This window comes from Lipotes vexillifer, unplaced genomic scaffold (genome assembly GCF_000442215.2).
Source record: "Lipotes vexillifer unplaced genomic scaffold, Lipotes_vexillifer_v1.1 scaffold1011, whole genome shotgun sequence".
In the NCBI taxonomy this organism is placed as follows: domain Eukaryota; kingdom Metazoa; phylum Chordata; class Mammalia; order Artiodactyla; family Lipotidae; genus Lipotes; species Lipotes vexillifer.
Genome location: NW_006787698.1, coordinates 1775988 through 1794051, shown reverse-complemented (window position 1 = coordinate 1794051; position 18064 = coordinate 1775988). Strand labels below are relative to the sequence as shown.

The 18064-nt window shown below is 47.7% G+C and overlaps 2 protein-coding genes across 5 annotated transcripts in view; one reads left to right on the top strand and one right to left on the bottom strand.

Moving 5' to 3' along the window:
• The window catches only part of CATSPERD (catsper channel auxiliary subunit delta), a 44291-nt gene extending 29639 nt beyond the window's left edge, over nucleotides 1-14652 (bottom strand). Inside the window, exons 1-8 of the mRNA XM_007460731.1 lie at nucleotides 14579-14652; nucleotides 12730-12784; nucleotides 11154-11230; nucleotides 9732-9804; nucleotides 8694-8808; nucleotides 4372-4439; nucleotides 2803-2916; nucleotides 1510-1593 (exon numbers count right to left, since the gene is read on the bottom strand). Of these exons, the coding sequence (XP_007460793.1) occupies nucleotides 1510-1593; nucleotides 2803-2916; nucleotides 4372-4439; nucleotides 8694-8808; nucleotides 9732-9804; nucleotides 11154-11230; nucleotides 12730-12784; nucleotides 14579-14652 (660 nt within the window). The remainder of the gene's footprint in view (nucleotides 1-1509; nucleotides 1594-2802; nucleotides 2917-4371; nucleotides 4440-8693; nucleotides 8809-9731; nucleotides 9805-11153; nucleotides 11231-12729; nucleotides 12785-14578) is intronic.
• A 502-nt stretch (nucleotides 14653-15154) lies between these two features.
• The window catches only part of LONP1 (lon peptidase 1, mitochondrial), a 31552-nt gene continuing 28642 nt past the window's right edge, over nucleotides 15155-18064 (top strand). Inside the window, exons 1-2 of one of the 4 annotated variants that reach the window (XM_007460554.1) lie at nucleotides 15259-15396; nucleotides 15592-15704. In XM_007460554.1, coding sequence (XP_007460616.1) covers nucleotides 15273-15396; nucleotides 15592-15704 — 237 coding nt within the window. In that variant the 5' untranslated portion in view covers nucleotides 15259-15272. Of the gene's footprint in view, nucleotides 15705-18064 lie in introns of all 4 variants that reach the window. The other 3 variants (XM_007460555.1, XM_007460553.1, XM_007460552.1) reach the window with 3 other exon arrangements.

Sequence of the window (18064 nt, the reverse complement as noted above, 5' to 3'; positions counted from 1 at the left end):
CAGCTTCCCCAACCTCCGCCCCCATGCCCTCCAGGTAAAGCCTTGTGAATGCCTGTGGTCAGGCCTGGGAAACCATGCACAGGTTGTAACCAGAGCCGGACTCCTCAGCCACCTCTACATTCTTGGGATTTCCAGAGTCTGGGAGTGTCTCATCCACCAGGCGCCCTGGCAGTGCGTGCTCATGAGGGGACTACGGATGGGGGGCTGGGCCCATCGTGTGATTAGAGGGCGGGGCTTTCAGCCACCAGGTAGCAGCCCAGCCTCTGGGAGCTTCCTGACTGTGGGTCTCCCCCAAACTTCAGAGTGGCACACCTTGCTTACAAATTTTGCAACACGAGGGTACTGACTGTACTTTAATCCTTTCCCAACTTAATATATTGTCTTCAAATGCACTTTGCATGGGTTGATTCCTCTTCTTAACTTAGTCTTATCCTAAATGATACCTGTGAAGTCACAGTTTTCATATCCCGATTTTCTGAATCCACGTGAAAATAATTGTTAACAAAAGGGTTGACATGAGGCATTTAAAATGGTCTTGGGTGCCACCAGTGACACATGCACCACACCTTGTATTTTATCCCTTAGTGCCCAGCACCTCCTAGACCCTACTTAAATATTGCTGAGTGCATGCCTGAATGAGCTAATGAATGAGGGGAGAGAGAGATGGTGGGTGTGTGGGTGGGTGGAAGGGTATATGGATGAATAGGTAGCTGGGTGGATGGATGGTTGAGTAGATGGATGAATGGTTGGATGTGTGGATGGATGGATGGATGGAGGGATAAGCAGGTTAATGGATGGGTGGATGGATGGGTAAATAGGTTGATGGACGGATGAGTAGGTGGGTAGAGAGGTGGATGGATGGGTAAATAGGTTGATGGACGGATGAGTAGGTGGGTAGATAGGTGGATGGATAAATAGATAAATGGAAGGATGAATAGATGGATGGATGGGTGGATGGATGAGTAGATGGGTGGATAGGTGGGTTGGTGGATGGATGGATGGATGGATGAATGAATAAGTAGGTTAATGGATGGATGGATGGATGGATGGATTAATGAATAAGTAGGTTAATGGATGGATGGATGGATGGATGGATTAATGAATAAGTAGGTTAATGGATGGATGGATGGATGGATGGATGGATGGATTAATGAATAAGTAGGTTAATGGATGGATGGATGGATGGATGGATTAATGAATAAGTAGGTTAATGGATGGATGGATGGATGGATGGATGGATGGATGGATGGATGAGTAGGTAGGTAGATGGAAGGATGGGTGGGTGGTTGGATAAATAGATAAATAGAAGAATGGATAGATTGATGGATGGATATGTGGATGGATGAGTAGGTGGGTCAATGAGTGGGTGGATGGATACATGGATGGACAGGTGAATGAAAAGCTAGATGGATTTCAGATATGAAAATCTAAGTGTGTGAGTTTTGACAAAATCCTGGCTTGAGGTAAGGGTAACTGAAGTGGTTCTTCCCAGTCCAAAAGGCACTTTACCTTCCGTTGGTCAACGAGAAGCAGCCCAACCTGTGAGAGGGAGTAGAAGTAAAAGATCCCGCCCAAGGACCCGACTAGCTCTGCCTACGAAACAAACAAAATATAAGTAAGTCATAAACATGTGCTGAATTCTAAATTTAACTCTAGATTATCCAGTAAGCTAAAAGGAAGGAAAGTCTTTTTTTTTAAACAATATTGTGATCTATTTCCCCTCTGTAAAAATGTAGCATGTAGGGCAGAACTTTGAATGAAGTCGGCTTTGCCTGGGCTGATAGAGGAAATGGTGTGACCCACATGGTGAGGTGCCTGCCTAGGTCCCTCACTCCTGCCTAGGTTCCTCATTCCTGATTTTGGCTGGTCAGCAAAGTGCCCATGAGCAGGCAAGTTGGAGCATGAGGCCAAGGACCCCAACCTAGGGACAGTGGGACAGATTGCCATGGCAACCCAGCTGGCTCCCTCCAGACACCTTTCAGGTAAGAGAGAAAGACCACCATCTTATTTAAGCCTCTGTTATTTGGTTGTGTGTGTGTGTGTCGGGGGCAGGGGCAGAGTATTTCTATTATATACAGTGTCCTCCCCCAATTCATAGGTTGAAACCCTAACCCCATGTCTTCGTCTGTTAGGGCTGCTATAACAAAATACCATAGACCGGGGGGCTTATAACAACAGTGCCCTCCTTTATAAGGGCACTAATCTCATTTATAAGAGCTCCACCCTCATGACCTAAGCACCTCCCAAAGGCCCCCATCTCCTAATACATCACATCAGGCATTAGGATTTCAACATATGAATTTCGGGGTGGACACAAACATTCAGACCATAGCACCCCCAAAATGATGGTATTTGGAGGTATGGTCTTTGGGTAGCAATTAAGTTTACTAAGCCCTAATGCAGGATAACCTCATCTTAACTAATTACATCTACAAGAATCCTATTTCCAAGGAAGGTGACATTCTGAGGTTTCAGGGTGGACATGAATTTTAGGGGTACACATGTTCAACCCAGTCCAGTTCTCTCATCTGTAAAATGGGGATGCTGGTGGTACCTGATGTTGTAATCCCTGTGCAGCCTTTACTATGGCACCAGCTTTTTCCATGAACCGTGCTGTCTCCTTTCCTAACTTCCTAATCTCCCTAGCCAGCTGCTCTGACCTGAAATTCTTCCCTACCCTCCCATCCGGCTGGACTCTTCGAGAGAGAAAAGTCCTTGCTCGCCATGGACAGCTAATTACTCCTATCCCACAGAACACATTTTTCTGTTTGTTTGTTCATTTTCTTACCAAATTGAACATACCTGTCTTTCCTGGGAATATTTCTGAAATCTGTATCCCCGGGTATTTGAGAAATAGATATTGGCCTGAGATATCTGATCTCCATGCAAATAAGCAAAAACTGAGTTACTTATATCCTGGAAGAACACACACATAAAACAGTCTCTTTAAAAGGAGATAGGTGTTGGAGGGAGGCGGCTGGGGAGATGTTCTTTAAACAGATAAATCAGTTCTGGAGGTCTAACGCACAGCATAGTGATCACAGACAACAATACCGTATTAGAAACTTCTAAGTTCCTAAGAAACTAGACCTTGTTTCCACAACAGAAAAGCAATGATAATTTTGTGACATGACAGGATGGTAATCATACTGCAACCTGTAAATGTAGCAAATCAACAGATTGTATACCTTAAATTTACACAGTGTGGTATGTCAGTTACATCTCAATTTAAAAAGCAGGGAGGACAGATGCCAGTGATCACATGCCTGGGCATTTATCCCAGAGAAATGAAAACTTATGTCCACACAAACACCTGTACGTGAACATTTATAGTAGCTTTATTTGCACCAGCCAAAAAGTGGAAACAACCCAATTCTGGTACACCCACCACTGTGGAAAAGTACGGACTAGACATATACGTGACAAATGGGATGAGTCTCCTGAGAATTTTGCTGAGAAAAGCTAGTGCCCAAAGGTTTCATATTGAATGATCCCATTTATACAACATTCTTGAGATGATAAAATTAGAGAGATGGAGAACACATTAGTGGTTGCCAGGGGTTAGGACAGGGCACAGAGGTATGGAGAGTTTGGGGACCATGAAACAGTTCAGTGTTTTGTTTTGTGTTTTTTTTTTGTGGTACATGGGCCTCTCACTGTTGTGGCCTCTCGTGTTGCGGAGCACAGGCTCTGGACGCGCAGGCTCAGCGGCCATGGCTCACGGGCCCAGCTGCTCCGTGGCATGTGGGATCCTCCCGGACCAGGGCACGAACCCGTGTCCCCTGCATCGGCAGGGGGACTCTCAACCACTGCGCCACCAGGGAAGCCCCAGTTCAGTGTTTTGATGACAATAGCGGTTCTCTGACTTTAGGCAGTTGTATCCATGTCAATTTCCTGTTTGTATCACTATAGTTATGTAAGATGTAACCACTGGGGGAAACTGGGTGAGGGATACATGGGACTCTGTATTAGTTTTTCAACTTCCTGTACATCTATAATGATTTCAAAATAACAGGTTTTAAAAAAAGAAGATGGATATATTCACAGTGTGTCAGCCAGATGATCCAAGGAGCTCCAGAGCCCTCCCACGGGCTCTCAGTCCTCTTCTGAACCCTGGGAGATAACATGGCCTGAGTCCTGAGTCCATCACTGTCCCAGCCCTCAAGGCTTACAGTGTCTTTTTTTTCTTTGCTGCGCTTCATGGCATGCGGTATCTTAGTTCCCTGACCAGGGATCAAACCTGTGCCCCCTACAGTGGAAGCATGGAGTCCTAACCGCTGGACCGCCAGGGAAGTCCCTACACTGTCTTTATTTCCATTCATAATTAGCTCACAGCAGAGTAAAAAATGAGATACAACACATGGTACTCACCATGCAAAAGGAATTTCCACTGTAACAACAGTTGTCACCAGAAATATGTGAAACCGGGTGTTCTACACCTGAAAGGAAAAGGGAATTGAAATGCTCTCTGAGTTCCCTGAATGTTCAGAGAGAAGGTTAGAGCAGGGCTTCTCACCCTCCACACTGACATCTGGGGTCGGATTGTTCTCAGTTGAAGGAGCTCCTGGGCACTGTAGGATGTTTTGCAGCATCCCTGCTTCTACTGACTTATTTAACTTATTAAATTAGTTATATAATGATTTATTTAACCAGTGGAACTCTACTCCAGTCTTTTTTTTTTTAAGGTTTTCTTAAGCTTTAGATCACAAAGCATCCTTTTTTTTTTTAATTAAAAATATTTATTTATGGCATGTAGGATCTTAGTTCCTGACCAGGGATGGAACCCATGGCCCCTGCAGTGAAAGTGCGGAGTCTTTTTTTTTTTTTTTTTTTTCCAAATAGAATTTATTTATTTAGGCTGTGCCAGATCTTAGTTGCAGCATGAGGGATCTTAGCTGTGGCATGCAAACTCTTAGTTGCAGCATGTGAACTCTTTTAGTTGTGGCATGCGTGTGGGCTCTAGTTCCCCGACCAGGGGTCGAACCTGGGCCCCCTGCATTGGGAGCCTGGAGTCTTACCCACTGGACCTCCAGGGAAGTGCCTGTCCTCTAGTCTTGACAACCAAAAATGTCTTCAGACATTGCCAAGTGTCATCTGGCGGGTGAGGGGCAGAATTGTCCCTGGTTAAGAACCACTAGTTTGGGGTCTTCCTTGGTGGTGCAGTGGTTAGGAATCTGCCTGACAATGCAGGGGACACGGGTTCGATCCCTGGTCCAGGAAGATCCCACCTGCTGCAGAGCAGCTAAGCCCGTGCGCCACAACTACTGAACCTGCGCTCTAGAGCCTGTGCTCCACAACAAGAGAAGCCACCGCAGTGAGAAGCCCACGCACCGCAACGAAGAGTAGCCCCCACTCGCCGCGACTAGAGAAAGCCTGTGTGCAGCAACGAAGACCCAATGCAGCCAAAAATAAATAATAAATAAATAAAATTTTTAAAGAAAGAGAGAGAGAGAAAAGATAAAACTTAAAAAAAGAAAGAGCACAAGCCATGCATGGCGGGGGGAAAATATATTTAAAAAAAAACCCCACTGGTTTGGCAGAAACTCTTTTAGGACTCTGCCAAAATTGCAGGAAGGGTGTCCTTCTCTTAGCAAGGCATTCTTTGATTCTGTTTTAAAAGGAGAAGCTTCAGCTCCAAAGAAAATACACACGTGGCCAACAAGCACATGAAAAGATGCTCAACATCACTGATCATTAGGGAAATGCAAAGCAAAATCACAGTGAGATACTGTCCCACACCCATTAGGATGGCTACTATGACAGAAACAGAAAACAAGCTTCAGTGACAATGTAAAAAAATTGGAACCCTTGTGCACTGGTGGTGGGAATGTAAAATGGTTCAGGCAGTGTGGAAAACAGTGTGGAGGTTCCTCACAAAATGGAAAATATGATCCAGCAATTCCACTTCTGGGTACACACCCACCAAAAATTAACAGCAGGGACTCAAGGAGACACCTGTATACACATGTTCAAACTGGCATTATTCACAATAGCTAAAACATGGAAGCAGCCGAGTGTCCATTGACAGATAAATGGATAAGAAAATGTGGTCCATTCATACAATAGAATACTATTCAGCATTAAAAAGGAAGGAAATTCTTTTATATATATAAATTTATTTTATTTATTTTTGGCTGCATTGGTTGCTGTGTGTGGGCTTTCTCTAGTTGTGGCGAGCAGGGGCTACTCTTCGTTGCGGTGCGTGGGCTTCTCATTGCAGTGGTTTCTCTTGTTGCAGAGCATGGGCTCTAGAGCGCAGGCTCAGTAGTTGTGGCACATGGGCTTCAGTAGTTGTGGTGTGCGGGCTTCAGTAGTTGTGGCATGTGGGCTTCAGTAGTTGTGGCGCGCAGGCTTCACTAGTTGTGGCATGCGGGCTTCAGTAGTTGTGGCATGTGGGCTTCAGTAGTTGCGGTGCGCGGGCTTCAGTAGTTGTGGCTCATGGGCTCTAGAGAGCAGGCTCAGTAGTTGTGGCACATGGGCTTAGTTGCTCCACGGCATGTGGGATCTTCCCGGACCAGGGATCGAACCCATGTCCCCTGCATTGGCAGGCAGATTCTTAACCACTGTGTCATCAGGGAAGTCCCAAAAAGGAAGGAACTTCTGACACATGTTACAGCATGGATGAACCTTGAGGACATTATGCTCAGTGAAGTATGATCCCAACACTGTATGATCCCACTCATTTGAGGTCCCTAGAGGAGACATATCCATAGAGACAAAGTAGAATTGTGAGTGCAGGGCTGGGGAGGAGGATGGGGAGTTAGCTGTTGGGATGCTATTAAACAAATTGATGGAGAGAAGAGGAAGGACAGAGAGTAGACTGACTTATGTTACAAGGAACCCTGATGGTTCCTTCATAAGTTAAATATAGAGTTTCCATCTGACCCAGCAATTCCACTCCTAGGTATCTACCCAAGAGAATTGAAAACATGTATCCACACAAAAACTTGTACACAGATGTTCACAGCGGCACTATTCACCATGGCCAAAAGGGGGAAACGACCTCAATGTCCACCAGATGATGAATGGATACACAGAAGTGGTCAATCCATACAATGGAGTATTACTCAGCCATAAGAAGGAATGACCTCCTCATACACACTACGACAGTGATGAACCTCAGAAACGTGATGCTCAGTGAGAGAACCCAGAGGAAAAAGGCCACATGTTGTGTGATTCCATTTATATAAAACATCCAGAAGAGGCAAATCCACAAAAATGGAGAGTGGGTGAGTGGTTGCCAGGGGCTGGGGGAGGGGGAGGGGGAGTGACTGTGAATGAGGACGGGTTTTCTTTTTGGGGGGATGAAAATGTCCTGGTACTCAACAGTGGTGACTTTTGCACAACATTGTGAATGTACTAAATGCCATTGAACTGTACACTTTAAAATGGTTAAAATGGTGAATTGTGTGCCCCTCCCCCCCAGAAAGGGAAAAGAGCCTTGAATTGTGAGAGAGAAAAGGATTGAACTGGAAGATTAGGAGGGGCACTGGGAGAGGATTGGGGCGTGAAGGAAAAGCCCACCAACATGGGTGAATTTTGGAGGAAGAGAGAGGAAGGTGGCGAGGAGGGAGGGATTTTAGGCAGTGTAGCTGTGGGTGGGAAGATCTGTAAAGAGTAGGTCAACTGATGTTTTGGAGGCAAATTCATGTTTGGGTTGGATATGACCAATTGATGAGATGGTTATAAGACTGGCCCCCCAGGGACTTCCTTCGTGGTCCAGCAGTTAAGACCCTGCACTCCCAATGCAGGGGGCCAGGGTCTGATCCCTGGTCAGGAAACTAGAACTCGCATTGCAACTAAGAGTCCATGTGCCGCAACTAAAAGATCCCAAATGTCAAACTAAAACCTGGCTCAGCCAAATAAATAGATGAATATTAAAAACAACAACAACAACAAAAAGACTGGCCCCCAGGCAGCCCAGCTTTACTTGGGTTATCCATTCTCTGTGGCCCATTCATGCTGTGTTTACCACAATCCTCGATGGAAACACTCAGTCCCCACCCTGTGGGATGGGGGTTCAGGCCAATTTTTATTGAATTTTAAAGGACAATGTAGGGAATTCCCTGGTGGTCCAGTGGTTAGGACTCAACGCTTTCACTGCCGGGGCCCAGGTTCAATCCCTGCTTGGGGAATTAAGATCCTGCAAGCCACTTGGTGCAGCAGAAAAAAACAAACAAACAAAAAAAAACCAGACAATTTAATGTCCAGGGGCTGGGACTTCCCTGGGGTCCAGTGGATCCTGCAAGCCACTTGGTGCAGCAGAAAAAAACAAACAAACAAAAAAAAACCAGACAATTTAATGTCCAGGGGCTGGGACTTCCCTGGTGGTCCAGTGGCTAAGACTCCACGCTCCCAATGCAGGGGGCCCAGGTTCGATCCCTGGTCAGGGAGCTAGATCCCACATGCCACAACTAAGAGCCTACATGCTGCAACTAAGAGTTCGCATGCTGCAACTAAAAGATCCTGCATGCCAGCAACTAAAGATCCCACCTGCTTCAATGAAGATCCCACACGTGGCAACAAAGATCCCACATGCTGCAACTAAGACCTGACGCAGCCAAATAAATAAATAAATATATTTTTTAAATGTCCAGGGGCTGACATCCAAGTAGCTGCATTGTCTGTACTTCTAAGCCTTTTCTCTGGTGTTGGTCAAATGCAAACGAGTAAAAGATACAAAATACGCATACCTGTAGATGCATTCCAGGAATTGGCTTCATAATCATAAACATAGACTTTTCGATTCACTACTAACAGCAATACTGAACCAGCAAAATGGGCTGATGTTACTTCTGGTATGCCAACCTAAGAGTAATGACATATATGATATCAGTATGTACATCTCTTCGGACATCGATTCAGAAAGCAGTACTTCTAGACACGCATCCATGGAACATTCATTCCAGCAAGAGTTCTTTGGGTCCTAGATATTGGGATCTATGTATCTTGGGGATTAGCTGAAAGCAAAATTGGGAGGTCAAAATTGGTGTTTGGTGCCCTCGGATAGCTAAATTTGCTCCATTTCCTTCTCCTGTGTCAAAACCTTCTCTGAGGATAGGCACTTCCCTGGTGGTCCACTGGCGAAGACTCCACGCTCCCAATCCAGGGGGCCCGGGTTCGATCCCTGGTCGGGGAACTAGATCCTGCATGCTACAACTAAGAAATCTACATGCCGCAATGAAGATCCCAAGTGCTGCAACTAAGACCCAGCACAGCCTACATAGATAAATATTAAAAAAAAATCTTCTCTGAGGATAAAGGCTACAGCATAGATGACGAATGATAAGCATAACTGATAAATGTGTCACTTATGAGAGAGACTGATATTTTAGCAGATGGCGGAAGCTTCTGGAGCATAGGTACTAACTGTCAAATTTCTCAAGATAGTTCCTGAGAGGGTACAGGTTTTTCTGTTTTGATTGAGGGCAATTTGGGGAGGCCCTGAAATCAGTGTATGTAATCTATCACACAACCAATTATAAGGAGCTCTTGTAAGAATTCTGGTTCTTTTTTCAGGGGAAAAAAAAGCACCTGTTTTGGTAGTAAGGGCAGAATAGAATCAAGCCTTCTTTTGGCTTAGAAATTGCTCTCAATGTCTTTAAGAGGTACATCGTAAAATAAGCCCCCAAACTAACAAAAACAGACTAGCGTGGTGTTTTCTGAACTGTATCTAACCCTAAGTATTACTTATTTCAAGCATCCCTCGGATCGTTCAGCAAAATAACTACCTGCATTGACGTAGGGATGGAAAATGGAAGGACACTACTCTCAAAGCTATTCTTCGTGAGAAAAACTTGTCTTCTGAAATAAACAATAAAAGAGTTCAATTAGGACAATCTCACACAAGAAAAGAAAAAAAGACAACGGCAGACATTCTAAAAATGTTCTATTCAAATGAAATTCTTTTCTTAACAGGAACCATTTTGCCTCTATCTATCTATCTATCATCTATTTATTTATTTATTTATTTATTTTGATGTTGGGGGTAGGAGTTTATTAGTTAATTAATTTATTTTTGGCTGTGTTGGGTCTTCGTTTCTGTACGAGGGCTTTCTCCAGTTGTGGCAAGCGGGGGCCACTCTTCATCGCGGTGTGCGGGCCTCTCACTGTCGTGGCCTCTCTTGTTGCGGAGCACAGGCTCCAGACGCACAGGCTCAGTAGTTGTGGCGCACGGGCCCAGTTGCTCTGTGGCATGTGGGATCCTCCCAGACCAGGGCTCGAACCTGTGTCTCCTGCATTAGCAAGCAGATTCTCAACCACTGCGCCATCAGGGAAGCCCCGATCATATATTTATTTTTGTGTGAGTAATCCTCTATAGCCTGGATATTTGACTTCTTGAAATAACATTATTTGAAAAGTGTGACCATGTCAAAAATAAAATTATATAAAATGTACATTAAGTGACAGCTTGTTTTGCTCAGGGTGAACTTCAGTTTTGTCCTTTATCTTACTCTGATCCCACTAAAGTAAAGGCTTTCAGACCAGGAATGTGTATGTAAAAAAGAAACAGTATGTTCCCTTATGCAGGGAACTTTTAAGAAGCAAAAGGCCATCCATGAACATGGTATATCGCTTCCTTATCCAGATCTCCTTCTCTTGCTCCATCCAGAAGAATTTTATGGTTTGAGGCAGACAGGAGTTACTGAGTTAATTCCTATGTATTTTAAAGTTTTTGGGACTTCCTTGGTGGTCCAGTGGTTAAGAATCCGTCTTGCAGTGCAGGGGACACTGGTTCGATCCCTGGTCGGGGAACTAAGATGCCACCTGCTGTGGGGAAACTAAGCCCACGTGCCACAACTCGAGAGCCCATGTGCCACAACTAGAGAGAAGCCCGCACACCACAACGAAGAGCCCTGACGCAGCCAACAAATAAATAAATAGATATTTTAAAATAAAGTTTCTGTTGCTACTGTGAATGGCACCATTCATAACTGCCTTAGGTCAAGCATCTGTGACAAGCTACACGTAATTATTTTAGCTACTTGTGTGTCTCTTCACCTGTCATTCCCTAACTACCCCAACTGTGGACTCCCTGTAGGCCAGCATCTAGCAACACAGGACAGAGCCGTCTCTTTTAATGTTTGTGGAATCGAAGAATGAAGGCAAATGTAATGTTTTAATAATAATAAAAAGAAGTAGATATATCTTACCCTAGATACAGGGCTATGTTTTTCTTGCAAGGATGCTTCATCAAGCGAGTTGTCCCAGATGAAAAATACAGGTGGTCCTAGAGAAAGAGTCACAAAATCTTAATCCTATCAATGCTAATAAACGCCTGATGAAAACAGTTTCCTAACGTGCAACACTGAAAATGTAAAGGTGAAATCTGAATTAGGTAGGTGGACGGCATCTATGTCATTTTCCTCTTTTTTAAAATTAATTAATTAATTTTATTTTTGGCTGCACTGGGTCTTTGTTCCTGTGTGCAGGCTTTCTCTAGTTGTGGTGAGCGGGGGCTACTCTTCATTGCAGTGAATGAGCTTCTCATTGCCGTGGCTTTTCTTGTTGCGGAGCACCGGCTCCAGGCGCACCGGCTTCAGTAGTTGTGGCATGCAGGCTCAGTAGCTGTGGCTCGTGGGCTCTAGAGTGCAGGCTCAGTAGTTGTGGCGCATGGGCTTGTTGCTCCACAGCATGGGGGAATCTTCCAGGACCAGACTGCCTTGGCAGGCAGATTCTTAACCACTGTACCACCAGGGAAGCCCATTTTCCTCTTTTGATATTATCCTCTGGTTCTGTCAGAGGTCACCAATGGGGGAAGCTGGGTGAGAGAGGGACCTGGGACATCTCGGCACTGTTTTGCAGCGTGCTTTGAATCTATAATTATGTCAAAATAAAAAGTTTAAAAAGACTAACAGGATAATGATTCATATCACGTCCCCTCTGTGTATATGTTACTTATTTACAGATTACTTATTATTTGAGAGGCCAGAGGCCAAAAAAAAAAGTTAGAAACCAATCACTTGATTATTTAGCAATGCTGACACCACTTCTGAAATAACACAATGTCAATAGGAAAAACATTTGAGCTGACAAAATATTTTTTTCTTCATGCCTTTTAGGCACAAGCAGGTGAAAGGAAGTTTCCTGCTGCACTGTGTCATGTAAACAAAGTAAGTTTGCTTCCTATGTCACTCTGCATTAAAAAAGTCCTATGGGATAGAACGCTGGATAAAAACTCAGGTGATCTGAGTTCTAAACCCAGGTGCTATAGTGTTTTGCAAGTACTATGTTTGCTTATTGATCTTCAGTCTAGTTGTACTATCCATACCTGAAAGTAGGGCACTAAAGTCCCCTACTATTATTGTGTTGCTATTTCTCACTTTAGTTTTTTTTTTTTTTTTTTTTTTTCCCGGTACGCGGGCCTCTCACTGTTGTGGCCTCTCCCGTTGCGGAGCACAGGCTCCGGACGCGCAGGCTCAGCGGCCGTGGCTCACGGGCCCAGCCGATCCGCGGTGTGTGGGATCCTCCCGGACCGGGGCACAAACCCGCGTCCCCTGCATCGGCAGGCGGACTCTCAACCACTGCGCCACCAGGGAAGCCCTCAATTAGCTTTTTAGTGACATGCGAAAGGTTAATGCCTATTTCAAAAGGCAATGGTAAGGATTAGATGAAGTAATGTTCTATGCCAGACACAACACTGGCACCCAAGAAATACTAGGAAATATTAGTTCTGATCCAGCGATTAGATAAAAGTGAAGAATGAATGTTAACTGTGGAGCCACATACCCCTTGAATTTGCTCTCTGACGTGAAACACCTTTCCTGTCCTCACCGTACGAATACTAGAGGTAAGAGATAAGAAAACATCTGTCAATGTTTATGAAACAGTCGGCATGACTCCTACCAGGTTGCCTCTGGGTTAACGGTGCAGTACCTGTTCTTGAAGCATTTAGGGTTATGGGAGCCCCTGGAAAATCTGATGAAACAGTGGACCCTCCTCTCCTAGAAACAGACATATGTATATGCAAAAATGGAGATGTGGTTCCTGAGAGCTCGTTAAGGCTCATTTGCAGACCCCAGATTAGGCAAATGAGGAGTGCCTACTGCCAGATTTTGTTTTTTGTCTGCGGGGTGGGGAGGTTTTGGTGGCTGGGAGAATGCTGCTCCAGTTTACAGCAGGTTCTCAATCTTGGATGTGAGTCAGAAGCACCTGGTGGGGGGGTGCCTGATAGACTGTAGATTGCTGGGCCCCCCTGCTGAGTCTTTGTTTCAGCAGACCCAGGAAACTGCAGTTCTAACAAATTCCCGGGCAATGCTGCTGCCGCTGGCCCAGGACCACTCTCTGAGAACCAGTGTGGGAAAGGGGAGAATTGGATGTGACCAATCTTTGCAGACTTTGAGACACATCCTGCTAGTAAATCTTGCTGGAAAGTCCTACTCCCCACTCCCTTATTAAAGGCAAGTGTATCGTTAATTTCGCTGGGTCTGTTTTCATGTCTATAAAATAAGGTTAAGGAATCACTTCGCCGTGAAACTCGTTGTAAAGATCAAATGAGGCCATGCACCAGAAATGCATTCTCTATTTCTTCAGCAAACAGGGCCCTGCGGAATGTGACAGCTCATTCCAGGCAGGAGTTCCCTGAGGGTGGGAACTGGGCTTTAGCATCTGTCCCGTGCCCACGGCACCGCATGTACAGTATTTACTAATCTAACATTTACTGAAATTCAAAAATGTTCTGGGCAAGCAGTGAATAACAGAAAACACTCTATACCCTCATGGAGCTAAGAGCCTAGTGACAGCAACAGACAAGAAAAAATTTGCGACGGGTAACAGAATTTAGTGATTGATAGGAAAAAGCAGCTATAGGGAGGAGAGGGTCTTTAGATGAGGAAATGTACTGTTTGTCAGCATCTGAATAATCAGGAAGAGGTCATGGAGAAAATATGGAAGCAAAGCCTTCCAGGCAGAGGGAGAAGCAGGCACCAAGTCTCCCCCGTTTGCGAGTTTGGCAAGTTCAAAGGACCGGTGGCTGGGAGCAGTGATGCAGGGGCCACATCAGTGGTTGTCACATCCCTAGGGTACCCTCGGTAATGTCTAGAGACATGTGATTGATGGTCAAGTCTGGGGAAGGAGGTACTACTGGCATCGAATGGGTGGAGGCTAAGGATGCTGCTCAGTATCCTACAATGTACAGGACGGTCCCACCCGAGAATGATCAGGCCCTAAATGTCAGCAGAGCCGCTGAAGAACCCTGCGCCAGATACGGCGCGAGGAAATTGGGTTTTATTCCGGGTGCCACAGGGAAGGGGAATGACGAGATCAGATTCGTTTATAAACAACCCCTCTGGCTGCCAGGATGGACAGGAGGGCACAGCCTAGGGCGATGGCGGTGGAGGTCGCTTGAAGGCATCGGAATTGGGCCAAAGTCTTGAAGTGGCACTGGGAGGACTTGGTGATGAGCTGGAGGCGGTGGGATGAGAGAAAGGGTGGGTATCAAGTTCGCTTCCTAGAGGAGTAAACTGGGAAGCCTCAATAAGGTTGGCGAGCGGAACATCTTTCCTGGATTCCGCGCAGGGATGAGCCTGCCCCCTCCCCGACCTCTGGCAGCACCCCAGGCCCCGGAGGGCGGCCCCACCGGCACAACGGCTGAGCTCTGGCCAGCGGGCAGAGCCGCAAGGTAGTCGCCGCCACCAGCATTAACAGCAGCATCTCATACTGCTCGCCGCCGCTAACACACAGTTCCTCAACTGCCGCGGGGACTCGCTTCACAGCCTGGGCATGCGCAGTCTGCCGCGGAGCCTGGGCAAGCGCACCTTGTTCCCCAAGAAGCCTGAATCCGCCCATCTCAACAAGCACCCAGCGCCTGGGCATGCGCACACTGCCGCCCTTGGGCTGTCTACAGTTTGAGCACGGGCTTAGCGTCTCCCGGGAAGCCCGAATCCACTAACCGTGGCCCGCGCCAGAGCTTGAGCTTGCGCGTGTCACTCACATTCCTAAGCCCAGGTGTTTGGACCGGGCTGCCCACACGTTCCCAAAGCGGCGCTTGCAGGCACAGCTGCTCTCTTTCTAGGGGCCATCACGCGTGCCCACAGCCCTCCCCGCGATCCGAAGCGGCCTATCGGAAAAGGTGGATGCAACGAGGGAGCTGGAACGCTTCCGGCTCTACTTCGCGTAGGCCCCGCCTCCACTCTTCCAAGTCCCGCCTCTGCAGCCGTCCGTTTCCGGCCACCCCTCCCTCGGGCACGCAGGCACGAGCCGGCCGTCACGTACGCCCCAGCCCGGCCCGCGGAAATGACGCAAGTCCCGCGCGCCGCCAGGATGGCTGGGCCATGGCGGCGGGTGCAGGCTACGTGCGACTGTGGGGAGCTGCGAGGTGTTGGGCGCTTCGGCGGCCGCTGCTGGCCGCCGCCGGGGGGCGGGTCCAGACTGCGGCCAGAGCTTGGTTGCCCAGAGGCCGGCGGGCCTGCGACGCCTCTCCTCCCTGGGCGCTGCGGGGCCAAGGCCCCGCCGCCGTGGGCCACTGGCGGGGACTTCGGGATGGTAACAACCGCAGCGGCGGCGGCGCATTCTCGGGCGGCGAGGATGCCTCCGAGGGCGGCGCGGAGGACGGGGCCTCGGGCGTGGGGGGCAGCGCGGGCGGCGGGGAAGGCCCTGTCATAACGGCGCTGACGCCCATGATGATACCGGACGTATTCCCGCACCTGCCGCTCATCGCTGTTACGCGCAACCCAGTGTTCCCGCGCTTTATCAAGATTGTCGAGGTAATGAGAGCCCCCGCCGTGGCCTCCGTTTCCCCCACGTCTGCAAGCTGCGGGTTGGACCGAGGGATCGCTCAGCACCCTCATGCCTCACAACTTGAAAAAGTTCGAGTCCTAGTTTTCTCACTACTAGTGAACTTGAGCCAGTTTCCGCCCCCTTTCAGATCCCGTCAGGAGAGTTGAATCCAACGAGCTTAGGATTGTCCACTTAACAGTCCTAGTCATAGAAATTCGGTGCCGGGAAAGATCAGAACAGTCTTGCCACTCGGTTACTTTTCTTCTGGACTTGGTAAATGTTTTGTGACAGTCTCCCCCAGGGCGGTCTGCCTTCTGGTTAAGAGCCCCTTTGGGATCCGGATTCATTCCTTCCTTAAAGGTTTCTTGAGGTCATGTGCTAGGTACGGTTCCAAGTGTTAGGGATACAGCCCTGAACAAAACGGACACACTTTCCTGCCTTTGGAGCTTAGGTTCCAGCAGGATTCGAGAGGTAATAAACAAGGCTAGTAAGTAAATTATGGACTGGAAGGCTGTAAGTACTGCAGGGGATGATAGAGCGAGGGATTGTCCAGGAGTCTAAGGAGGAACATGGCATAAGGATGTTCCCAGGGGGTTATTCATTCATTTATTCAGTAGGGTGTTCTTGTTCCCGTGTAGCCGGCTGAGGATTCAGCAGAACAAGTCAGGCACAGCCCCTCTGCCTAAGGAACTTATGTTCTGGTGCAAGAGACAGTAAAGATCTTTTCAGACTAAGAGCCACGGGGTGTGGGGTGGTGCAAATGGACCAGGGTGATGTAACAGAGAGAAAGCAGCAGGAGTGCAAGGAACTTGAGTTTTTTAATGATGTGGAAATGAGTCCGTGGAGGAGAAGCCTTATCTCTTAACTGTCTAAGCAAGGTCATACAATGAGTCAGCTCTGCATTCACCCTCCAGCCTCTGCCCTCACTCTCCAGTCTCTGCTGAATAAATCTTAGCGATCCCTTGGGAAGGGAAAGGACGGTACAGAGGGACAGCATTCAGCCAGTGGGCGGGGGGGCAGAAGGAGCCCCCTCCACCTCCTCTCCAGCACTGTGACTGTGTGCGTCCGAGCTGCCCTTCCAAGGGCCTTCCCTGATGTTCTGTAGTGGTTACTGGCAGGCCCCAGGGCCGGACCCTGTGGGATCATATCCTGGCCCCTCCACCCCTAGCTCCATAACCTTGGGCAAGCTGTTCTTCTGGGCCTCCATTGTCTCATCTGTGAAATGGGCGTAGTAATAGTACCTCATTTCTTAGAGCTGTGGTGGGAGGTAAATGAGGTCATGTCTAAAGGCCTCAGAACCGTGCCTGGTTCTTGATATGCCTTCATAAGAAGCGGCTGCTGTTACCTATGTGGTGCGCTTTTGAAACCTCAGAAACGAGCCCTGGGGGTCTTTTCTCCATACTTGACCCCCCCACCCCTAGCCCCAGAGGTCCACTCTACTCTCCCGGGCCCCTGGGGCCAGGATGTTCAGCAGATACGGCCCCCTCAGCCCCTCAAAGTGGAAGATGCCCCCTGTCCCCAGTGCCCAAGTAGAGACAAGATTCTTCCAAGAGATTCTGTGTGCCCATCTAGGGCTAGCCAGGAGGGTTACATGAGATGCTTCGCGTAGTGTGAGACTGGCATGTGGAACTCGCATGTGGTATTCCTGTTGCTGTTACTTTATAAATAACGAAAAAGGGGTCCCACCAGAGGGAAGGACAGGTGCTAAGATGCAACGGTCAGCTGTTAGTCAAGGAGAAAGTTGGAGCTCCCAGGGGACCCAATAAGTGTTTCTGAACCTGTTAGCCATGCTCTGATTACTCTTGATTTGGTACTTGACCCTGCATGCGGCTAACTTGCCCCAGTGGCGTCTCTCCTTATTAGTGGCCTCTGAGTATAGACCAGTGGCTCTTAATTTTGGGTGGGTCCTGTAACCCTCCTGACGGATGTCACGGACCTTTATTCTGGGGAGAATGCATTTAGAGTGTCAGGAATTCCCATACCGTGTGGTCATGGAGTGAGTTAAAACGCTGCTTCTCAAAGCCGGGTTCCTGGACCAGCAGCCATCACCTGGGAGTCTGCTTGAAGTGCAGACTCTCAGGCCTGCTTCAGCCCTCCCAAATCAGAAACTCCAGGGGTGGGGCCCAGCCATCTGTTTTAAGAAGCCCTCCAGGGAAGTCTGACTTGTGCCAAAGTTTGAGGGCCATTAAGTTTTTAGTGAGAGTCTGGTCTAGGAATTAACACAGGCTTAAAGGAAATCATTTGAGCCCTAAGGACACCTGTGCTCCTCCCTATCAGCTGTTTCCTATGAAACATTAGCCCTCTACCTGCCAATGGAATGACAGGAGAATGTGCTGTGATTGGCGGG